Raw genomic sequence first — 18,443 nt, forward strand, 5'->3', positions numbered from 1 at the left:
CCAGGCACTCTGCTTGGCTCCTGTGTTGTGCTTTTCAGAGCTCAGCAAAAGAAGTAAAATAAATAAAGGGATGTGCCAAGTCTGAGAAGCAGAAAAGCTATCATTTGGATGTGAAAGAATAAAAACCATACATCTGTTTAATTTTTTTTTAAATATAAAAAAACCAAGGTCAATCTGGCAAGCCTTGAGCAGGCATCCTGCACATGGGATGAGACAGTTTGTCCATAGAGACCGTCTGCCCATAATACTTACAGTGTGTTTTCCCTGCTGATTTCTGCAGGGATCAAAAGAAAAAGTGGCATTTTTACAACTGATTTTTCATGGCTTATTTTTACATTCTGCTTCAGAAACCTAGTCAAGTTGCACAAAATTCTATCAAGTCATCTATTAACTATGGATTTTTTTTTCTAAGTAAGTTACCTAGGCTGGCACCAAAAAGATGTAGAAAAGGATCATATTTGTGCTGCTGCCTTACAATAACTCCTTTGAAACTTTGTGCTTGTCTTAATCACTTCCTTCCTTGAACTCTGTACAAAAGTGCTTTCACTTTGGTGTTTACTTTTTTGAAAGCCCATAAAAGTTAATTTATTATTCCTACGCTAGGTGAGAGCAAGCAACAAAACCGGAGTAGAACATTTACCTTTATACTTTTAGTACTGCCTTAATTACATTGCCTTGCATGCTGTCTGCCTGAGCAATCCTGCGGCTTTTCTGCATGGCCCTGCAATGCTGGGGTGGCAATATATTGATGAATATGTCTAGCTGCCGAATAGAAAAATAACAAGGCTCCCAAGCTGATCTCAGCTGCTGTGATAACTGTTAATGAAAGAGGCAGTCTCCAAATCTCTTCTGGTTTTAGATGAATGCAGTTGCCAAAGCCAGTTGAGAACACTGGCTGGGGAGACAGGCACATGGAGGAAATTTAGTTTTACTTCTGTTGCTGGAGATCAGGCAAAGTTTTAAAAAATTACAAGCACATTTACTTCCGTTTCTTTGTTCGCGCCAGGCTGGAGCAACCTGGGGGTAAGCGGAGGCCTCGGAGCGGTGACACATCCGTGCGGGACACGGCCACCCGGGCAGGCAGCCGCGCTTGGCGCTGGCTGCAGCTTTTTGGGGTGGTCTTCGGGGCACAGCCCAGAGACAGCACTGCAGCCGCCAATTTGCAGGTCTCATCGGGGCTTCTGTTTGCAGGATTTTCATGTTTCTCTCTCTTTATATATATATGTAAGCACGCACTCCCTGTGTATTCATGTCTGCGTACGTACACTATTATATGTGTACACGTGTGTGTAGATCTATGTATCTATCCTTTTTTCATGGGTGCGTTCAGGTTAGGATACGCTGTCTAAAATGTTATTGGTTTCCTGCTTCTCTTCTACTGTTTCTAGGCACAGCCTGCCAGGACGATGACAGTCACTTATTCCAGCAAAGTAGCAAATGCCACTTTCTTTGGATTTCACAGATTACTCCTAAAGTGGAAGGGCAGCATCTACAAATTGCTGTACAGAGAATTTATTGTTTTTGCCACTCTTTACACAGCGATAAGTGTATTATACAGGTACACTCTTTCCAATTCACATCTCCTTAAATGTTATATTGAAGTTTCACACTTCATAGCATTAGGTTGAGAGATGACTGTTTGGGGGGGAGGTTTCTACAAAACTGTGATCTTTGGACCTTTTTGATATCCTTCAATCTTTCACATATGCTTTAGTATTGCAGAGAAAGCATGTAGAGTCTAAAGAAAATGCTCTCTGTCACATTCAACTGCTTTCAGCCCTGTTCCAGTGTTGACCTCTACATCAGCTCTAGTGATGTTAGGCTAAGCAAAAAGCCTAGAGCTAGCCCACATAATGCAGCTTTTGGCTTGGCAATGCTGAGCATCTAGCTTGAAATGTTAAGTATAGACCTTTCGTCCTACTCGCAGAACATATCTTCAGCTGCTTAGTGGTAGTTTTGTAGAGAACTCTGAAAGGCAATAATTTGATGGCCAGTGTACATAAACTTTTCTTACGAAAAATGAAGCTTTTCTTAAAGTAAGGGCAACATGACAAACTTTATTTTTACGGACCTAAGCTTGCAAAGCTAAGGGCTCAGCCCTTTGGCTAAGCATAACCACATGGAAAATAGTTGTGACCTGCATGACACAAGTGTACGCGCAAGCACCGGTGTGTAACACAGCACCTGTGAGGGTCAAGTTAGAAGGAAAATTACTCCCTTCGCCAAGGTGTAAATTAAACACCGGCGTGACAGAAGCAATGCATCAATTAGTATATTGAAAGCTTTAATTGCTGAAGTACACTACATGCAGTGTGTGGAACAAAGAGAAAATTAATTCAGTTTGTTGGTGATCTATCACTGACTTTACAAAATGGTCAGTGGTCTATACTTATAAACTCAGAAGTAAAACTACAGCACCAATATGTAAAGAAATACAAGTCCAGAACCTAGCTTTACTGAAACGTTCTGCAATTAAAGAATATAGTTAAATGCAGCACTGAAAGCATTCCAAATGCCCTGCAGATTTCATTACACAATTGTAAGCAAAAGCACACCAAATGCTTGTCATGTATAATTTTTAAAAGAAACCAAAGAGGAACTGTAATATATCTACAAATAAAAACGTTGTTTGTGTTTAAGCTTGTTGTATTTCATTAGATATCTTTCTCCTTGGGAAGAAGCTCCTGTGCTCCACTCACTTTTTTTTCTAACATCTGGTGAAGATTTTCCTTGCTACAAAATAAATACAGCTGTTGAGTTTTTCCACCATATAGATAAGACAAATTTCTTAGGCGTAAGAGCAAAATACTGCTGCAGCAATGTAGCGTTTTCAAATAACAGCAAGTACAGATGAGTAACCCTGGCAATTCAAGCAGACCTGAGCTGCTTTGTTAAGTAGCCCTCTGAAAAATGAGAGCAAGCTCTTCTTGCAGGGTTATCTCTTACTAGCATTGCTGGTCTATATGAGATAGCATGCTAATTCCAAAGGTGTATTGATTCTAATATGGAGTGCCAGGCCTGTTAGTCATGAGAAAACTTCAAAGACCAGAAAATAATATTGCCTTCTCCTCCAGCTTATTACATACTACAAGGGTTCATCACTTTACCTTTAACTATTCACTTGAAGACACTAGCCCAGGCTGCTCCTGATTGCACATTTATGATTATTTATATTTGCTTGCACTCTGTAGCTAGTGCCAGAGAAATATGAAAAGACATATACATTTTATTTTTGCTGCAGATTTTTTCTTACAGGAAGCCAAAAACGATTCTTTGAAAGATTATCAATTTACTGTGACAAATATGCTGAACAAATCCCTGTAACTTTTGTGCTTGGTAAGTACTGATCACAGAAATTATTCTCCAACACTGCTTCTGTCCAGGAATCATGAATGACTGCATGAGCTGAGGGCCGTATGGAAGATTAGAGGCTCGCAGTAAAATCATCAGCCTCCATTAGATCTCTTTAATGTCAAGCTGTTTTTTTTTCACTTCAACACAAATGCTCAAGTCCTTAATATGCTAACAAAACAGCAAAGTTTTCTTATATATGCATGCATGCATGCGTATGTAGTGTATGTGTATACTGCTATATATATAGTACTGCATGCCACTAACTATATATTGTTCTTGATCTTTCAAAACACTAAATCCATTCAATTTTGACTACATCAGGAAAAAATGAAAGTTAATATTAACACACCAACAGTTGTTCAGTGGGAAAGAGCCATGACGTGCTGTTTATTAAATAACAAACATTGACTGCATGCGTCCTGTTTTTTGACATAACTTACTGCTTTTATCCTGGAAGATGTGGCGAATCGGTTACACTCCACAACCTAAATCAAAGTAAGCTAAACAGAAACCCTGAACAGGCGCTGGGTATTTTTTTCTTTCTCTAAACCCTCCAGGTTTCTATGTCACTTTGGTGGTGAATCGCTGGTGGAACCAGTTTGTGAATTTGCCATGGCCGGATCGACTGATGTTCTTGATCTCTAGCTGTGTTCAGGGAAGAGATGAATACGGTCGCATGTTGAGAAGGACACTCATGCGCTATGTGAATTTAACATCTCTGCTCATCTTCCGCTCCGTGAGCACCGCTGTCTACAAAAGGTTTCCCACCATGGACCATGTGGTAGGAGCAGGTACTGTCATGTTCTGGTCCCCAGCATTTCTTGACCTTCCTTCAGCTGGGGGCATGTGAAGGGGAGGGATGAGCCTCCTTTTTCATTTCCTCTTCGATCACATGTGTCTGTCATGCTCATCCATGTCAAAACTGCTACATTTTGTCAGTGGCTTAAATTAAGCATTTTAAATATTTTTTTAGACAGCTCTTAAGGACTTCTTCTAGCAACACTGTAAAGTTCACAGTGATTTGGAGACTCTTAGCAGGATCTGCTTTCAGACAACATGAAGGCAGAACACATTGGTCTGCCTGAAGAGACGTATGTAGCAGGTGCAAAGTCTTCCAAAGGTTCTTTTCCTTTCCAAAGGAAAAATGACACAGCTGCAATATCATAAAGCAAAGTTGCATTGCTGAGATGCTGCTGCTGTGCTTCATAGTCTGGGATATAGCTTTTTCTAGCCTATTCAAGACTAGGCTCCATAGGCAATTCTTCTTCATCTCAATTACTTGTGAGCAAGTTGTGCATGTCATAGATTGGCTATGACAAATTAAAAAAAAAACTATTTTTTTTCTTTAAACTTACAACCTCATCACAAATGGGTTTGTTTGTTTGTTTGTTTTCTCCCAAGGATAAATATGCTAAGTATTAAGCATGTCTCTATTTTCTGATTGTTTTGATTACACAACAGTTGATTGTAATGATGGAGAAGAGAGTTTAGCCATTTTTTGTCTCTGCAGGAGCGGCTGTTGAGTATTTAGATATGAGGTGTGATGCTCTACCTTCAGCTGAGGTGACTGGATTGGTCAATGTCAGGGGAAGGACAACAGCCAGAGATTTAAAAAGCTGTTTTAAACAGGAAGAGACATATGTTTTTACTGGAAGTCTTTCATTTCTTAAAATTATTGCCTATATACAATGTGTATATATATATATATATATACACATATGTATACACACACACACACATCCATACATGACTGATAGATACTAAAGCTTTGGATACTAAAAAAAAAAAAATCCAGGCAGAATTAACTCTTCTTACTGATATAAACTGTTCATACAGTCTCCTCTTTTCCAAATGCTGTTGGATTTTGAATTTCACTTCCTTGTGCTTTTCAACAAAATTGTTTACCTAAGCCTGCAAGTGGTCAGGGAAGCTTCTGTCACTCTCCCCAGCAATCTGCTTCTAATACACACTGGAAAATTACAGCATTTCCAGCAGGCTAATCCAGCTCTGCCTCCCTATTGCTAAAGACAATCTGTTCCGAAAGAGACAAAATGTCACGGTTTTGTACAAAAATTGTAGCCTGGAAAACAAGATTTTTTTTCATGCTGTGGAAAATATTCCATTACACACTGGATAGCTAAGCCTTGACAATATAGTCAGCTCTATACATTTCAATACATATTGCACCACAGATTTTTGTTGATGTAGCGCTGAGCTCTTGAGGACACTACTCTTACATCCAGTGACTAATACAGCACTGTGCAATTATCCCATCCCTAATTCCCTATGGCATTATATAACAGACAGTATGGAGAGTGCAACATTTAATATGAATACAGGTGGCAGAATCCGGAACTTAAAGAGCTTTAATCATTGTAGGAATGTTTTGCATATCAGACTCAGAACTCCCATAGTAAGAATATCGCTACATACTTACATCCTCAGCAAATGAACTGCTTAAATTCATAGATTTTAAAACAGAGAGCAGTATTATGGTAATCTAGTCTGACTCATCCGTAACATAAGGCATAAAAGCTTATTCACAATGCCCTTTATCAAATTGTAACTTCTGACTGAACTGTAATATCTCTGGGAATATAACCAGCCCTGATTTAAAATTTAACAGTACAATGGACAATGCCCCACATTCTATGTAAACTCATGCTCACAATGGTGAATTCCCTGTTGAAAAGCAGAATTGCATTCTGAGTCTGAACTCGCATAAAGTCATCTTCTCCTCATTGGATTTTTAATAGGTTTGGTGATTCTTTCTTAATTAGGTGAAAACACCCTTTTCTCTCAATAGCTACTTATTAAGAGAATGCATAAAGGATTGAATAAACTGAGTAGATCAGCCTTCTTTAGCCTCTTTTTACAAGGTATATTCCTCAGTTTTAGTTCTTCCTTGTAACTCTTTTCTAAAATCTTTTTCATATTTGGCCTCCTTTATGGCAGTGTAGGCAGTAGATTCATATCCATTCCTGAGGTTATGATGCAGGTACATGACTGAAACCATGAGTGTCACAGTCCAAGTTTGCAAATCCTGTTTGCTGAGTGAGATGAAAGAAAAGCTAGATGTTCAAGAACATGAAACACGAAAATCAACAACTAGGCAGAAAGTGGCCTAGGAAAGGAGGAAATGCTGGGAAGATACACAGGGAGTGAGCCCCATACCTCTCAGTGACAAAAATACCTTCTGCTGGTTGATATTCATAGTCCAAATCTCACTACTGGAGTGAGATAGCTGAATTAATCCTTTTTTTTTTTTTTTCCACATAATACAGCGAAAGGAACAGAAAGTGAACACCCCTTTTTATCTATTTGCCCACTGTCCGAATGCTCCGTGAAGATGTGGGAGGCTGCTAACCAGCTCCATCTTCCTCTAACCACCACCTTTAGGGTATTTGAAGTGGTGCCCTGAAGCAATCGTATCTCAAAGCTTTTCATCTTGAAGGTAGACCTGAATATTCTTTGAACTCCTGAGTGGGAGACGTGACTGCTTTCAATCTGTTTCATTAAAAAAAGCAAAAACAAAAACAAAGCTTGTCTGACAGGACACGTTTTCCCATTAGACAACATTGACTTACTTGGTCTATATTATTGTATTTTACTTCTTTATTGACTATAGTGCAAGTCAAACTTTTCATACTTTCACAAGGGTTTCTTGTAAGGCCCTGTCATTCCCCAGGTCATCCTTTTCAAGATCTTGGCATGCTATTTCCCAGGTATTTTCAATCAGTGTTCCAGCACTTGTCAAAAAACAATACTCTTATTCAGAGAGTTGTTCGGCTAGTTCTTCAAATATTCCCATTTCATTTTAAGAACTTAGATTTAATATCCTGAAATTGATGGAATATAAAGTGTTTCTTTATCACTGCAGTTACAACAAGCAGCTCTATATAGCATTTTGCTTGCATTGCTATAACCTTCACCAACAATAACAGTAACGCAGAAAAAGAAAATAGTGTTTTGCTTAGGTTTTCTGAACAAAAAGATACTCTGTTTAAGTGGAGAGCTGGGCTGACTCTTGGAGCATTGCTATTCTTCATGACCCTCTGGCTGTGTCCTTGTAGATAACGACTTCCCAGAGCTTCTCGATTGAATTGCATCCAATGTTTCTTCCAGACTATCAGTTTTCTGATACTCTGGTGCCTCTGGTTCAGCATGATGGAAGCATCTTTTCTTGTCTTGCCCTGAGAAGGCTGGCTAGCCAAAAATCAAAGCCAGTCTAAAATACTGACGTGGGTGTCATGACTAGCATGCCAATTTGTCAACTTGTCCGATTATTTCTGAGTAGATGATTAGAGAGGCACAGTCATCAAGGGACCTTTTAAAAGATACTTATACCTTGTTTTTATTCAGGAGTACTGAGTCTTGCTGCTGAACTTTCACTCTTCCACAGAACTTTCTTCTTGCCCAACAGCAGTAACGGTTTCATTGCAGCGATTACACCCATCTTGTGTTGTAGCATTGCAACTGTGCACTAACATCATTTTCCTCAGTTAAAGAATATTTAAAAAACTCACCTGTTCAACAAATATTTTCTTACATTAGTCACCTTTTTATACAAAAATCAACGTATGGATTTAGATGTGTATGCATCTTCCTGATGCTTCACTCATCACTAGCAACGTTAAAAATAACAGGCCAACAGGAAAAACTTAATTGCAAGTTGGAAGCTAGCAAAACATTTCATCTCTATTTTCAAATCTCATGTTAAACTATTCTCAAACTATTGCTCAAAAATACATACATTTAATTGGATGAGCCACTTATTTTTTTGTTGCCTTGTGACTGGCAAGAGTCGCTTGCCAGTCCAGAGCCAGTATTAGCACAAGAAAACAAGTTTATATCCCCACCCTGGTAGCTGACCTACCCACCTGAGCAAAAATTAAGATTCCCCAAGCCTAAGCATTGCTCCAGTCCCAGAAAATAAATACATGATTCAGAAAAAGGAAGCGGCACAGCCCCTGCCGCAGATTTTTCCAGGCGGGTTTTCTCGGGAGCCTGGGCAGCAGGACAGCAGGGCAGAGCTGGGCTTCCTCACCCTGAAGCCCAGCGGGACGAGGAGCTGCTCCAAAGCACAAGCTGCCAAGCGCCGCCCCGGGCTCTCCTGCCAGCAATTACCTGCAGCAGAGGCCAGCAGGGTTTTGCAAGGCCGGGATGAGCCTTGCAGGAAACATGATGCCTTCCCAGCACCACGGCAAGGCAAAACGCCAGGCGGGGAGCAGCGTCAGCCCTCGGCTCCGGAGCGCGTGATCTGGCCCCGTGTCCCGCTCGCGGTGGGATTTCTGGGCACGAGGCCCTTGCTGCCTCCCTGCACGCCTTTGTAACCCCAAAGAAAACACGAAACACAGCCTGGCGGAGACGCCGTTCCCTGGCAGAAGGCACCGAGAGCTGTTTGCTGAGCGCGGTGTCACCCTGCTCCCCGCTTTGCAGCTTTACCCAAAGATTATCAGGAGTCACGTGGCTTCCCTTAGCACACATGCTGAGATATCACAGCCAGCCCTCACTGCTGGAAAGTGATCGTTTCTTGGCTAATGTCATTTAGCTCCTTATTTTGCTGGAAGCAGAATACGAAACCAGAGAGTATAGTGCTTAGCATCACATGTATCTGCAATATCTCAGCAGCCACACATAGGAACATGATAATTTTAGACTGTTGCATGTGAAGAGGGATTTTGTATGGATAGTTACTTTAAGAAGAAGCTTTTTGGAGCAAGATCCACCCTGGAAGAAAACTGCAAAAAAGTAGGCGAATAGTGGCCGTTATAAATATTATTCTATGCACATTTACATCTGCTCAAAACAGACAACTTTCCGTCAACATTTCTAGGATAAATCACACTGACTGCACACAATAAACCACTTTTTTTTTTCTTTTTTGTAAATAGGATTTATGACAAGACATGAAAGAAAAATATTTGATGATCTTAAGTCTCCCCATCTTAAATACTGGGTTCCTTTTGTCTGGTTTGGAAATTTGGCGTCAAAGGCACGAAAAGAGGGTAGAATTCGAGACAGCGTAGATCTGCAGACAATGCTGAATGTAAGTAGAAAAGTAGATACATGGAAAACTAATCTTAGATTTTTGTGCAGTAGCTTTTCACTTATGCCATTTGATCTAGCACACACAACTCTCCAGTCTCATCTAAATATTCTTACTCAGGATTTATTGCACTTTTCTCTGTGTAGCAGTGTACATTAATACAAATATAGCAGCAATTCACTGGAATTATATTTTTATAGCTGAAAAGATATTGACTGGAAAAAAAAGAACAAATTGGGGAGCGAAAAAAAAGTATTCTAGCATATACTTGTTCCACTGCCGGAGGAGGGAAAATAATCTACCTAAATAATTAAGTGGTCAAACATCCTCTTTACAATACATTATATGCTTTTTAATATATTGCTAACAGTAAATACCTTTGAGAAAATGAGACAAGATAATTTGTGAAATACATATTATACTAAATATTCTAAGTCCACAAATTAAGTGGATATTCAAATATGCCAATGGGTTCCTGGATAGAATTGTGTGATCAGTTTATAATACACTTTCTCTTTTTCCTCTTAAAATGCATACCGTTTAGAATCGAACATGATACGATTTTGTTTGGTTGGGGTTTGCTGTTTCTTTGTTTGTTTGTTTTGTTGTTTTGTTTTCTTTTTAGGAGATGAACAAGTACCGGTCTTGGTGTAGTCTTTTGTTTGGTTATGACTGGGTTGGAATTCCACTGGTCTATACACAGGTACTGAGATATTGCCCCTTCAAACTCGACCTCCAAAAAAAGGGGGATTAGTGCAAAGGATCCACAGATTTGACTAAGCATTCCAAACTGTAGAAAATTCACTGACTCTCACTGAATTTAGTCTTTAGGCTGAATGCTTGGCTAAATAAATACCAAGAAGGGGAAGAGAGGGGGAAGGACTGAATATTTCTAGGTTCCCTGTGTCTACTTGCTGGCCATAACTGCTTCGTGGGGCCTCTCCATTTGTAATAGCTCTCTACAGAACTGTAAATAACAGTATGAAAGTCACTCAGAGGCCTTTCGCTATGTGATGCCTTATGCAGAAGGCTGTGTTATTACATGATCTCAATTAAGCTTTCTTCTTTGCAGGTTGTTACTCTTGCAGTCTATACATTTTTCTTTGCCTGCCTGATAGGGCGTCAATTTTTGGATACTGACCAAGGGTATCAGGGACATGACTTAGATCTTTACATTCCAATCTTCACGTTGTTACAGTTCTTCTTCTACGCAGGATGGCTCAAGGTAAACTGGTTTTCTGGAAGGGTAATGGGCAAATGATCCCTAGGTGAGTTGGTGAAGGTGTCAGAACCGACATCAGGGTATTCAATTTATTGCAAACTGTAAAGTCACCAAGGAGTAATGGAGTTAGATCAAAACTAAACTCAGCTTGAAGTGCCCTATGGTCTATCTTCAAGAGAAACTTAAAAAAAAATCCAATTCCCTGCAACAGATCTTACCAAAGAAATTATCAGGAACAACTCCCTGGGGAAGTGCTGCTCCAGCAAAATCCAGTCCCAAGGCTGGGAATATAAATTGACAGATGGAAGATTTAAAAAGCTCTGTCTCCCACACTGCGGTGGGATGGGAAAACACTGTTGCAGACCTGGTGCGGGCTGAACCACAGTCTCTTCTTATGATTGAAGGCAGCCTTTACTACCTACTCCTAACCGAATCAGATGCCAGCAATTAAAGGTCTCCAGTTTCAGATGGCTAACAAACAGTGGCAGCAAATATTGATTATAATTCTAATGCATTAAAAAGTTCATTAAAGAGAAGAGCTAGAGAAGGAATTGGATGCTACTCCTCAGCCCGCTGATGCTCATCAGTCAACATATCGTCATTAATCTGATACTTATGTGATTAAGCCATACACCTCATATGGATTCTCCCCTCCGTAATGAGTATCAAAGTAGACTAATAGAAAAAAACAGGTTTCAAATAACATGCACATGTGTACATTAGGGTCTATGTGCATTAGGTCTTCCTTCTGGATTTTTAATGGCTGAATCAGTCATGGCTGATAATCAGGAGCCAACTTTAGCATCAGGGTGTGAACTGGCCAGTTTTAGAGTCTCTTACTGGCAGCCCTCTTCCCACAGCCAACTGCAAATGGCAGGGCGAGCAAAGCAGCTTCCCAAATTGGCAGATTGCAGAAGGCTGCAGGTGGCTTCGCTCAGCCTCTCTCCTCAGGCCTGCAATCTGGGGTGCAGAAGCAGTTTGCAGCATACAGTGCAGTCAAGAAAAGAGATGGTGAGAGAGACTCTTGCAGCCACTGCTCCTGCAAAGCACGTAGATGGGGAGAGCTTCGTGCATGGACAACTCATGGATAACATCTTTGGCTCTCCAGCTTCGATTCTTTCGTGTCATTGACTGAACGAGGTTTTACATTTTATAGTTGGTGAGATACTTATGGCCTTAAAAATCATGTCTTTTTAAAGAAATAACTTATTTTTTTAAAGGTAAGTTGTCAAAAATGCATTTGCATCTGTGGAATCTTGTCTTCTGAGTCAGGAAATATCCATGAATATTAGTCAAACCCCACAGTATGGATCATTTTTTGCTGCTACTTTCTGCTTGCTTTCCAAGATATTGACTCTCTCGGTGCACATGTACTTCTTGTGCCAGCCTCTTGTTGTGGCCATGAGACACAGCAGTGTGTACATGCAGCTGCAACATAGAGTTTCTTTCAGCTACAATCGCTTACACCAAGGCTTTATCCCTAGGGAACATCTCTTAAGGCTTTACTAGCAGCTTGAAAAACCATTACCAGTTTGGGGCAAATTTTCCCGCGTTTGCTGCACCTGTGGCACACAAACAGTGCAGCTGCTCCTCTTGCCCATCCCAAGGGGAACACTCCAAGGACACCCCATGCTGTGGGTAGCACTTTTTCCAGTTCAGCTCAAGGTTTCCAGCCTGCTCTTGAGGACATGGGGAATACGTTGTCATTATAACTGAAAAATCTTGTGCATAAAATAAAAAATAAGATAAAAAATGAAAGGAGAAGCAGATTTAAAAAGCAGATTTGAGATCAGCAGTGCTCCCTCAAAGCAGCAGCTCTCCTGCACCCGCAGTGCCAGAGAACCGTGGCTATTTCTATCATGAAGGTTAAAGCCTCTTTCCTGCCGAGTTTATTGGACCTTGTCTGCCAGACTATTGACTTCCAGGAACGTAGCAGTTGCCCAGAAATAATGGCTAAACTGAGCTCATTCCTTGGCCACGGGCCAAATTTGTTACACATAGGACAGAGGAACAAAATTTCCCATCATGTGCGACACATCTAAATCCCCGTGTTCATTTCTGGGTTGGACAGGCAGTCCACGGGACTCAGCTGTTGTGGCAGGTCTTGCAGTGCATTTTGGTGGAGCGATTCCCCAATCAGTGTCAAGCTGACCTGGGGGTTTCCCTGCACAGTCACTGTGCAATTTGCTTTTGGACTTATCCAGGGGGCTCAGCAACAAGGTGCCCAATTCCAACACTGGGACTGCAGAAGAGAAATGGAAGGACAAAAAGGCATGACTGTTTAAAATCTCACCCTACTGAGGAACTGAGAGATTGAGAAGCACTCTGAATTTCCTAAATCTATTTTTTTTTTTTTTTGGAATTTTTCCCATTTTGTATTTTTCTTCGCCCCTGTTGCAGCTGTGGTCTTTCCCCCCAACAACCTATGTGGCACCCAGGGCCAAGCCAGACGAACAAGCTGCATTTTATCCAGGGGAAAAAAAAAAACAGTTTTGTTGCTCAGAAACATTAACTGAACAGCCTGGCAGAGTACAGTAGAGCATAATACAATAACCAAGGCCTTAGCTGCTGCACCATCAATCTAGACGAGCCCAAGCTAACAGTAACCACAGGCAATGAGTGTCCCACCTCATATCCTGCCCTTCCTTGATTCCTAGCAGCCGACTAGTGCCGACGAGCCCGGCTGGCAGCACCAGCAAGGCATCGAGGTACAAATCCCTCAGGGAAGCGAGCGGGTGCTCCGCAGGGCTGGCAGGAGCGCCGCCCTCCAGCGCGGGTCTCCCTGCAGCGCAGGCCGCAGGCCGTGATCGCGAGCGACGGCGGCAGGGGAGAGCAGATCTGCCCCGCTCCGGGGCACGCCGGCCCCTGCTCACCCGCTTGCTTTCCTCCTAGGTGGCCGAGCAGCTGATTAACCCCTTTGGAGAAGATGATGACGATTTTGAAACGAACTGGTGCATCGATAGGAATTTACAGGTTGCTGCCGTTATTTCTACTTCCAGCTTTGCCATAACATGTGTTATAGTTGGATTTCATACTAATTCTTGTACTGAGGTACAAAATAATGGTGCCAGATATCATGGAAAAAAATCTTTCCTTGGAAAACCCGTGGCTATGATCCCCATATTTTTGCTTTTACATTCATTGTAGATTTGGTATATGAGATTTCTTGTTGCCTGATAGAAGATGCAAGTAGCTGAGCCCAAACTATAAACTTGGTTTATGCCTAGAAAAATAAGTAATATAGGTCAATCCTGCAAAATCCCACAGCCATCTATTCCCTTACAGATGAAAACATATTTTGCCAATCCAAGTGGCTAGAGATTACACTGTTGTATATTAATCTTTCTTTTAAAAAAGTGATGAAGATGATACGGAAAACACCAAACAATTGACCCTGAACCAATAAATCTGGCTTATACCATGTTTCATGCTGTGATACTGCTCTCAGCATCACCTGTGGCCAGCATAGGAAGCAGATATCTTTGCAGCACGGAATACTCCAGTTGCAATAAAATTTGTGCTTTCATGGAAAGCAGAGGGTTTGAGGGGGACTATATTTTAACACTGTGTCTCTTCAAAATATTCAGGCTAACTTACTGAAAAAGAGTTTCCAGTTAAAAAAAAAATGACCCATGCAGTACAAAGCAGATTATTTTGTGCACTCTACCATATTGAAAGTGACATGATCTATACCAAAAAAAACCCCAAAGGTCTCGCTTCTGGCGGTGGACGAGATGCACATGAACTTGCCAAAGATGGAGAGAGATATTTACTGGAACGACTCCACTGCCCGGCCGCCCTACACCAAAGCCGCTGCCGATTACTGCATTCCCTCCTTCCTCGGCTCGACCATCGAAATGGGGTGAGTTGTGCAAAAGGGCCGTAACGCCCTCGGACACAGGACTGCGGCTTCCCCCGCCTCCCTCCACCACCAGCCATGGACATGTGAGCCGGGAAGGTAGGGATGGGATTTGCTGCTATTTGGGAAGAAGGAGAGGGCAGACTGATGTTGACGGGATGATGTCTTCAGCGTGTGCGCTCGTAGGCATTGTGCACCTCTATCTTAAATGCTCTAATTGACAAGAGAGCTGGTGGCGGCTTGTTGGTAATCCCTGAACCCCTGAGTACTGAATGGCACCTGAACTCATGGACTGACTTTTCCTAAGAGTCTTCAACCATTCCCAACTAGTGCAGTCACTTTTCCTTTGCTTGATCTGCGAGCAGATCCTTCCCTCTGTCTTGCTGCTAGAATGGATTGAGGTCGTACAAGTAACCAAAGACATGATCTTTGGCACTTGCACACTGTGTGAATTTTCATTGACTAATAATCAGGTTGTGGAAGTTGGAGGAGTCAGAATTTTTGGAGAGAAAAAGAGGAGTCATTTGCAGAGGATGATGAGAGCTGTTATTATACACACTGGCGGATAAAACATTGGCTGCTACCGTCAGGATCTATATTAGAAAATGGTGACAGGCCAGGCAGCTTATAAGCTGCTGAGTTAAAACCCTTGTGACATGCTGCAATGTATAACAGATCCATAACAAATACCAGGGCATGTAGACATTTCTACTCAAAAATCTCTAAAAATCTGCACAGAGCCCTTTCAGAAACTTCTGTGTTCTGAAAATACTATAAAACAGCTAACAGAAAAGCTGAGAAGAAAAACCCACAGAATAGTTTATTTAATTGCTTTTGCTGGGGTACAGGGTGAAAGTGGAGAGGAAAAGAAAACTATAAAGTCTAAGAACTTTGATTTTTTAATAAGAAGCACTTCAAAGAAAAGGAGAATAAAAAAATAGCTTTATGTTAAACCCCATGAAATGCAAACAAATCCAATAGGCTGACTTTTTAATCAAGTATTTTCTTCTCTCATCTTCTAAAAAGAGCTAGGTAGTTCTTACATGAACTTCAAAACTGAGGTCTAGAGACTCATCCAAGTTTGAAGAAAATACAGAGACGTAAGACCAAAACCCAAACCTTTCTCTTCTTGGTCCAGCATGTTCATAAATGCTGGGTCCTCTGTCCCTCTGGGTTAACACTGCCTCCTCATGCTCATCACCCCCTTAGCCCCCTGGAAACCCTTGCCCTTAGGAGCAGTGTGTGGGGAGGTCTGCCCGGTGCTGTCAGTAACGCAACCTGCGCGGCCTGGTAGATGAAGCAGTCGTCACCCCCTGTCACCCACCCAGACTGGGCAGGGGAAGAGCAGCAGTTACGAGAGGGACTTTGAAATGCAAATGAAATGAAATACCTTAGAAGTGCATGGGATGCGAGCATGCGGGTCATTCCAACTTGTTTTGAAACCCACTCAGTTTCCAGGAGTAGAATTTTATTATTGGTATTTTTGCCCAAAGAACTCTGCTGACAAAATATCTGCAGCCTTGGGCAAGGATGCTCCCTTCCCCTCACCCCTTCAGCAAGCCTGACCATGTGGGGTTGCCTTAGGTGCTGCAGCCACTCACTTCAGTAGCTTAGCGCAGCTGCCCTGGCTCCTGACCCAAATGCAAAATGGGACTAGGGCTTGGTTAGAGGTCTGGATGCTTTCACAACCTGGTTCTCAGGCAAAGACACATTTGGGCACTGAGAGCTTTACAGGAGATCCAGCAGTCACAGAGGAACAAGCACTATTGCCAGGTGTCCTCACCAGTTTTTTGTCCCTTCCATGCCCTTCCTCAGGGACACATTAGGGTTTTGGTTCTTAACTATGCTTTTATTGCTGCCTTCCTACCAAGACATGCCTATTTGCACACATACTGCCTTCTTCCTGTATGTAAGTGACACTTACTGCCTGACTTTACTTGGCAGGCTGGCTGATACAGAGTTCCTCTATGGGGAAGAGTGGCCATGGGAAGAGGAGAAACACAGGAGACAACATTCGGTGCTGAGAAGAGTTAAGAGGTTTCTCAGCGTCCATGAGAGTCCCTCATCCCCTGCTCACCGACGCTACAACCGGCAGACAAGCGAGAATTCGGTGTTTTTCCCAGCAGATGAGAAGGGGCACATCAGGCGTCTGCAAGAAATGCACACGAGAGGGAGGCATTCCACCTCCAGCTTCAAGAGGAAGCATGAAGGACCTGACAGAAGTAATAGACTTCATAGCAGCAGAGATCTAGGACCTATAACAGAAACCTCTAGGAATGAGACACAGTTTAGCGACAGCGACAGCTCATCCGAGCAAAACAAGCCAGTTCCTGAGGTTATCATCTCTGAAACAGAGGAGAAGACACCTGACACGCTGGGCAAACCAAATCTGCAAACTGCCTGTGTGCCTGAAGAAGACAAGCACCAAGGGAATCTGTCTGAGACAGATGTGTCTCTTCTGGATCTTCCTCTTGACCCTCCAGAAACATCTACCTACCACTCCAACTCTGAGACACACCAGTCACTTCCTAGTGTGATAGGGGAGTCCAAAAATGAAATGCAGAGTAGTAGTATAGCAGGATTCATAAGAGATCATGAGAGAAGCCCTCAGCGATGGAGTTTACCAAGTTTCCACAGTCATGGTATGATGTTAAATGCTGACGCTGCTCCTCCTTTATCAGATTCCGGGACAACCTCACAAGAAAGGACTTTAGGTGATGGAAAAGATGTTGCTACTGCTGCTGCTCCAGATGCATCAGAAATGCAGCACTTATTGGAACACCTGGATACTAAAGAAACAGCTATAGTAGAATTTTCTAACGAGAAAAGTGAAAGAAACCTTTAACTGTGCTCCCTCTGAGTCTGACTGAACTTGCTCTCTTTTCTTGAAAGTGGTTCTCACACAGATTTTTTCAAAAATACAGAATGGTAGACACAAGGCCCAGACATGTCCTGAGCAAATCCAAGAGAATTTGGGCACCTAAAAACGAAGCATTGCAGTGATTTGCTATAAGGTGCCTGGTTGCTGACTTGAAATCTTTGACCCTATGGGGAACACTTTTATGGGGGGACTGTGAGCCTCAGGAGTGGATGCAAACCAGACAGCACGCGCTGCACAAGGTCACCTATAGGAAACACAGGGGTTACCAAAAGAGCAGAGGTGGCTCTGTGCACTGTGGGTTCGGTCTGAACACAGGCACCACTGATCGCTCCATCAGACTAAGGTGCATAACATCTGTTTATAGGATCCACCAACACGTTTTGTTTCTAGTTAAGTGGCCAGAGGAGAGGTGTGGGCTCAGTTCCCTCCTCAGTCTGTTGAGACTGAACCTCTTCATTCCCCACCATCCCGAGAAAAGCCCTGAAAATCAGGATCCTCACTTGTGCGGGGTGAGGGTCTGCTCCACTCCCAAAGCTATGCCACTACACCTTGAAACCACCACCACAACAAAAACAGGAGTAAATATTTAGCTTCACGAAGAAAAACGGAGGAGACACAGCTGCTGATGGCCTGGGCACAGGGGCCACATAAGGTCCCTGCTCCCGGGGGTGTGCGTTGGTACAGTGCCATGGTGCTCTACCAGGAGGTAGGAGCAGCGAGGGGCGCTCGAGCCAAGTGCTCTGCCCTCAAGGGTGCGTGTTAGACATGGGCCTTTCAGACGGCAGCCCACAGGCTACCGTCACCCACAGGAGACAGCCAGACCAGCTGGCTGCCATCAGAAACTGCTCTCCACTTGCTTCCCTCACTCCCTGTCCCCACACTACCCGTTTGCCCCGCACGCACTAGTGCCAGCCTCAGACAGCAGCACGTGGCTCCTGCTGCTCCCAAGGTGCCCAGCCACCTTCCAGGAGCAGGTGGCATTTTACTGCGTGGCCTTTCCAGTCCCAAAGCAGGTCCCCAAAGCAGCAGTGAGTCCTTGCTCTCAGCTCCCTGCTATGTGTGCATGCACACAGTAAAG

The 18,443-nt window shown here is 42.7% G+C and overlaps 1 protein-coding gene across 2 annotated transcripts; it reads left to right on the forward strand.

The window, feature by feature from the left end:
- Positions 1–1,406: 1,406 nt before the first annotated feature.
- BEST3 (bestrophin 3) lies at positions 1,407–17,344 on the forward strand. 2 transcript variants are annotated; one of them, XM_088522914.1, is made up of 9 exons: positions 1,407–1,558; positions 3,242–3,336; positions 3,912–4,145; positions 9,249–9,403; positions 10,029–10,106; positions 10,476–10,628; positions 13,518–13,640; positions 14,336–14,487; positions 16,429–17,344. In XM_088522914.1, exons 1-9 carry the CDS (start codon positions 1,407–1,409, stop codon positions 17,327–17,329), a joined length of 2,043 nt encoding a protein of 680 aa, XP_088379040.1. In that variant the 3' UTR covers positions 17,330–17,344. The 2 variants fall into 2 exon arrangements, with proteins under 2 accessions (XP_088379040.1, XP_010215557.1); XM_010217255.2 differs by having other exon boundaries at positions 13,518–13,598.
- The last annotated feature ends 1,099 nt before the right edge of the window (positions 17,345–18,443 follow it).

This window comes from Tinamus guttatus, unplaced genomic scaffold (assembly GCF_059628265.1).
Source record: "Tinamus guttatus ecotype Peru unplaced genomic scaffold, ASM5962826v1 Tinamus_guttatus_pri_ptg000171l, whole genome shotgun sequence".
Taxonomy (NCBI): Eukaryota; Metazoa; Chordata; class Aves; order Tinamiformes; family Tinamidae; genus Tinamus; species Tinamus guttatus.

Coding starts and splice junctions, on each gene's coding strand:
- BEST3 (XM_088522914.1), top strand. CDS start 1,407: ATGACAGTCACTTATTCCAGCAAAGTAGCAAATGCCACTTTCTTTGGA. Junction 10,107..10,475: donor TTCCACTGGTCTATACACAG/GTACTGAGATAT, acceptor TCTTCTTTGCAG/GTTGTTACTCTTGCAGTCTA. Junction 10,629..13,517: donor TCTACGCAGGATGGCTCAAG/GTAAACTGGTTT, acceptor CTTTCCTCCTAG/GTGGCCGAGCAGCTGATTAA.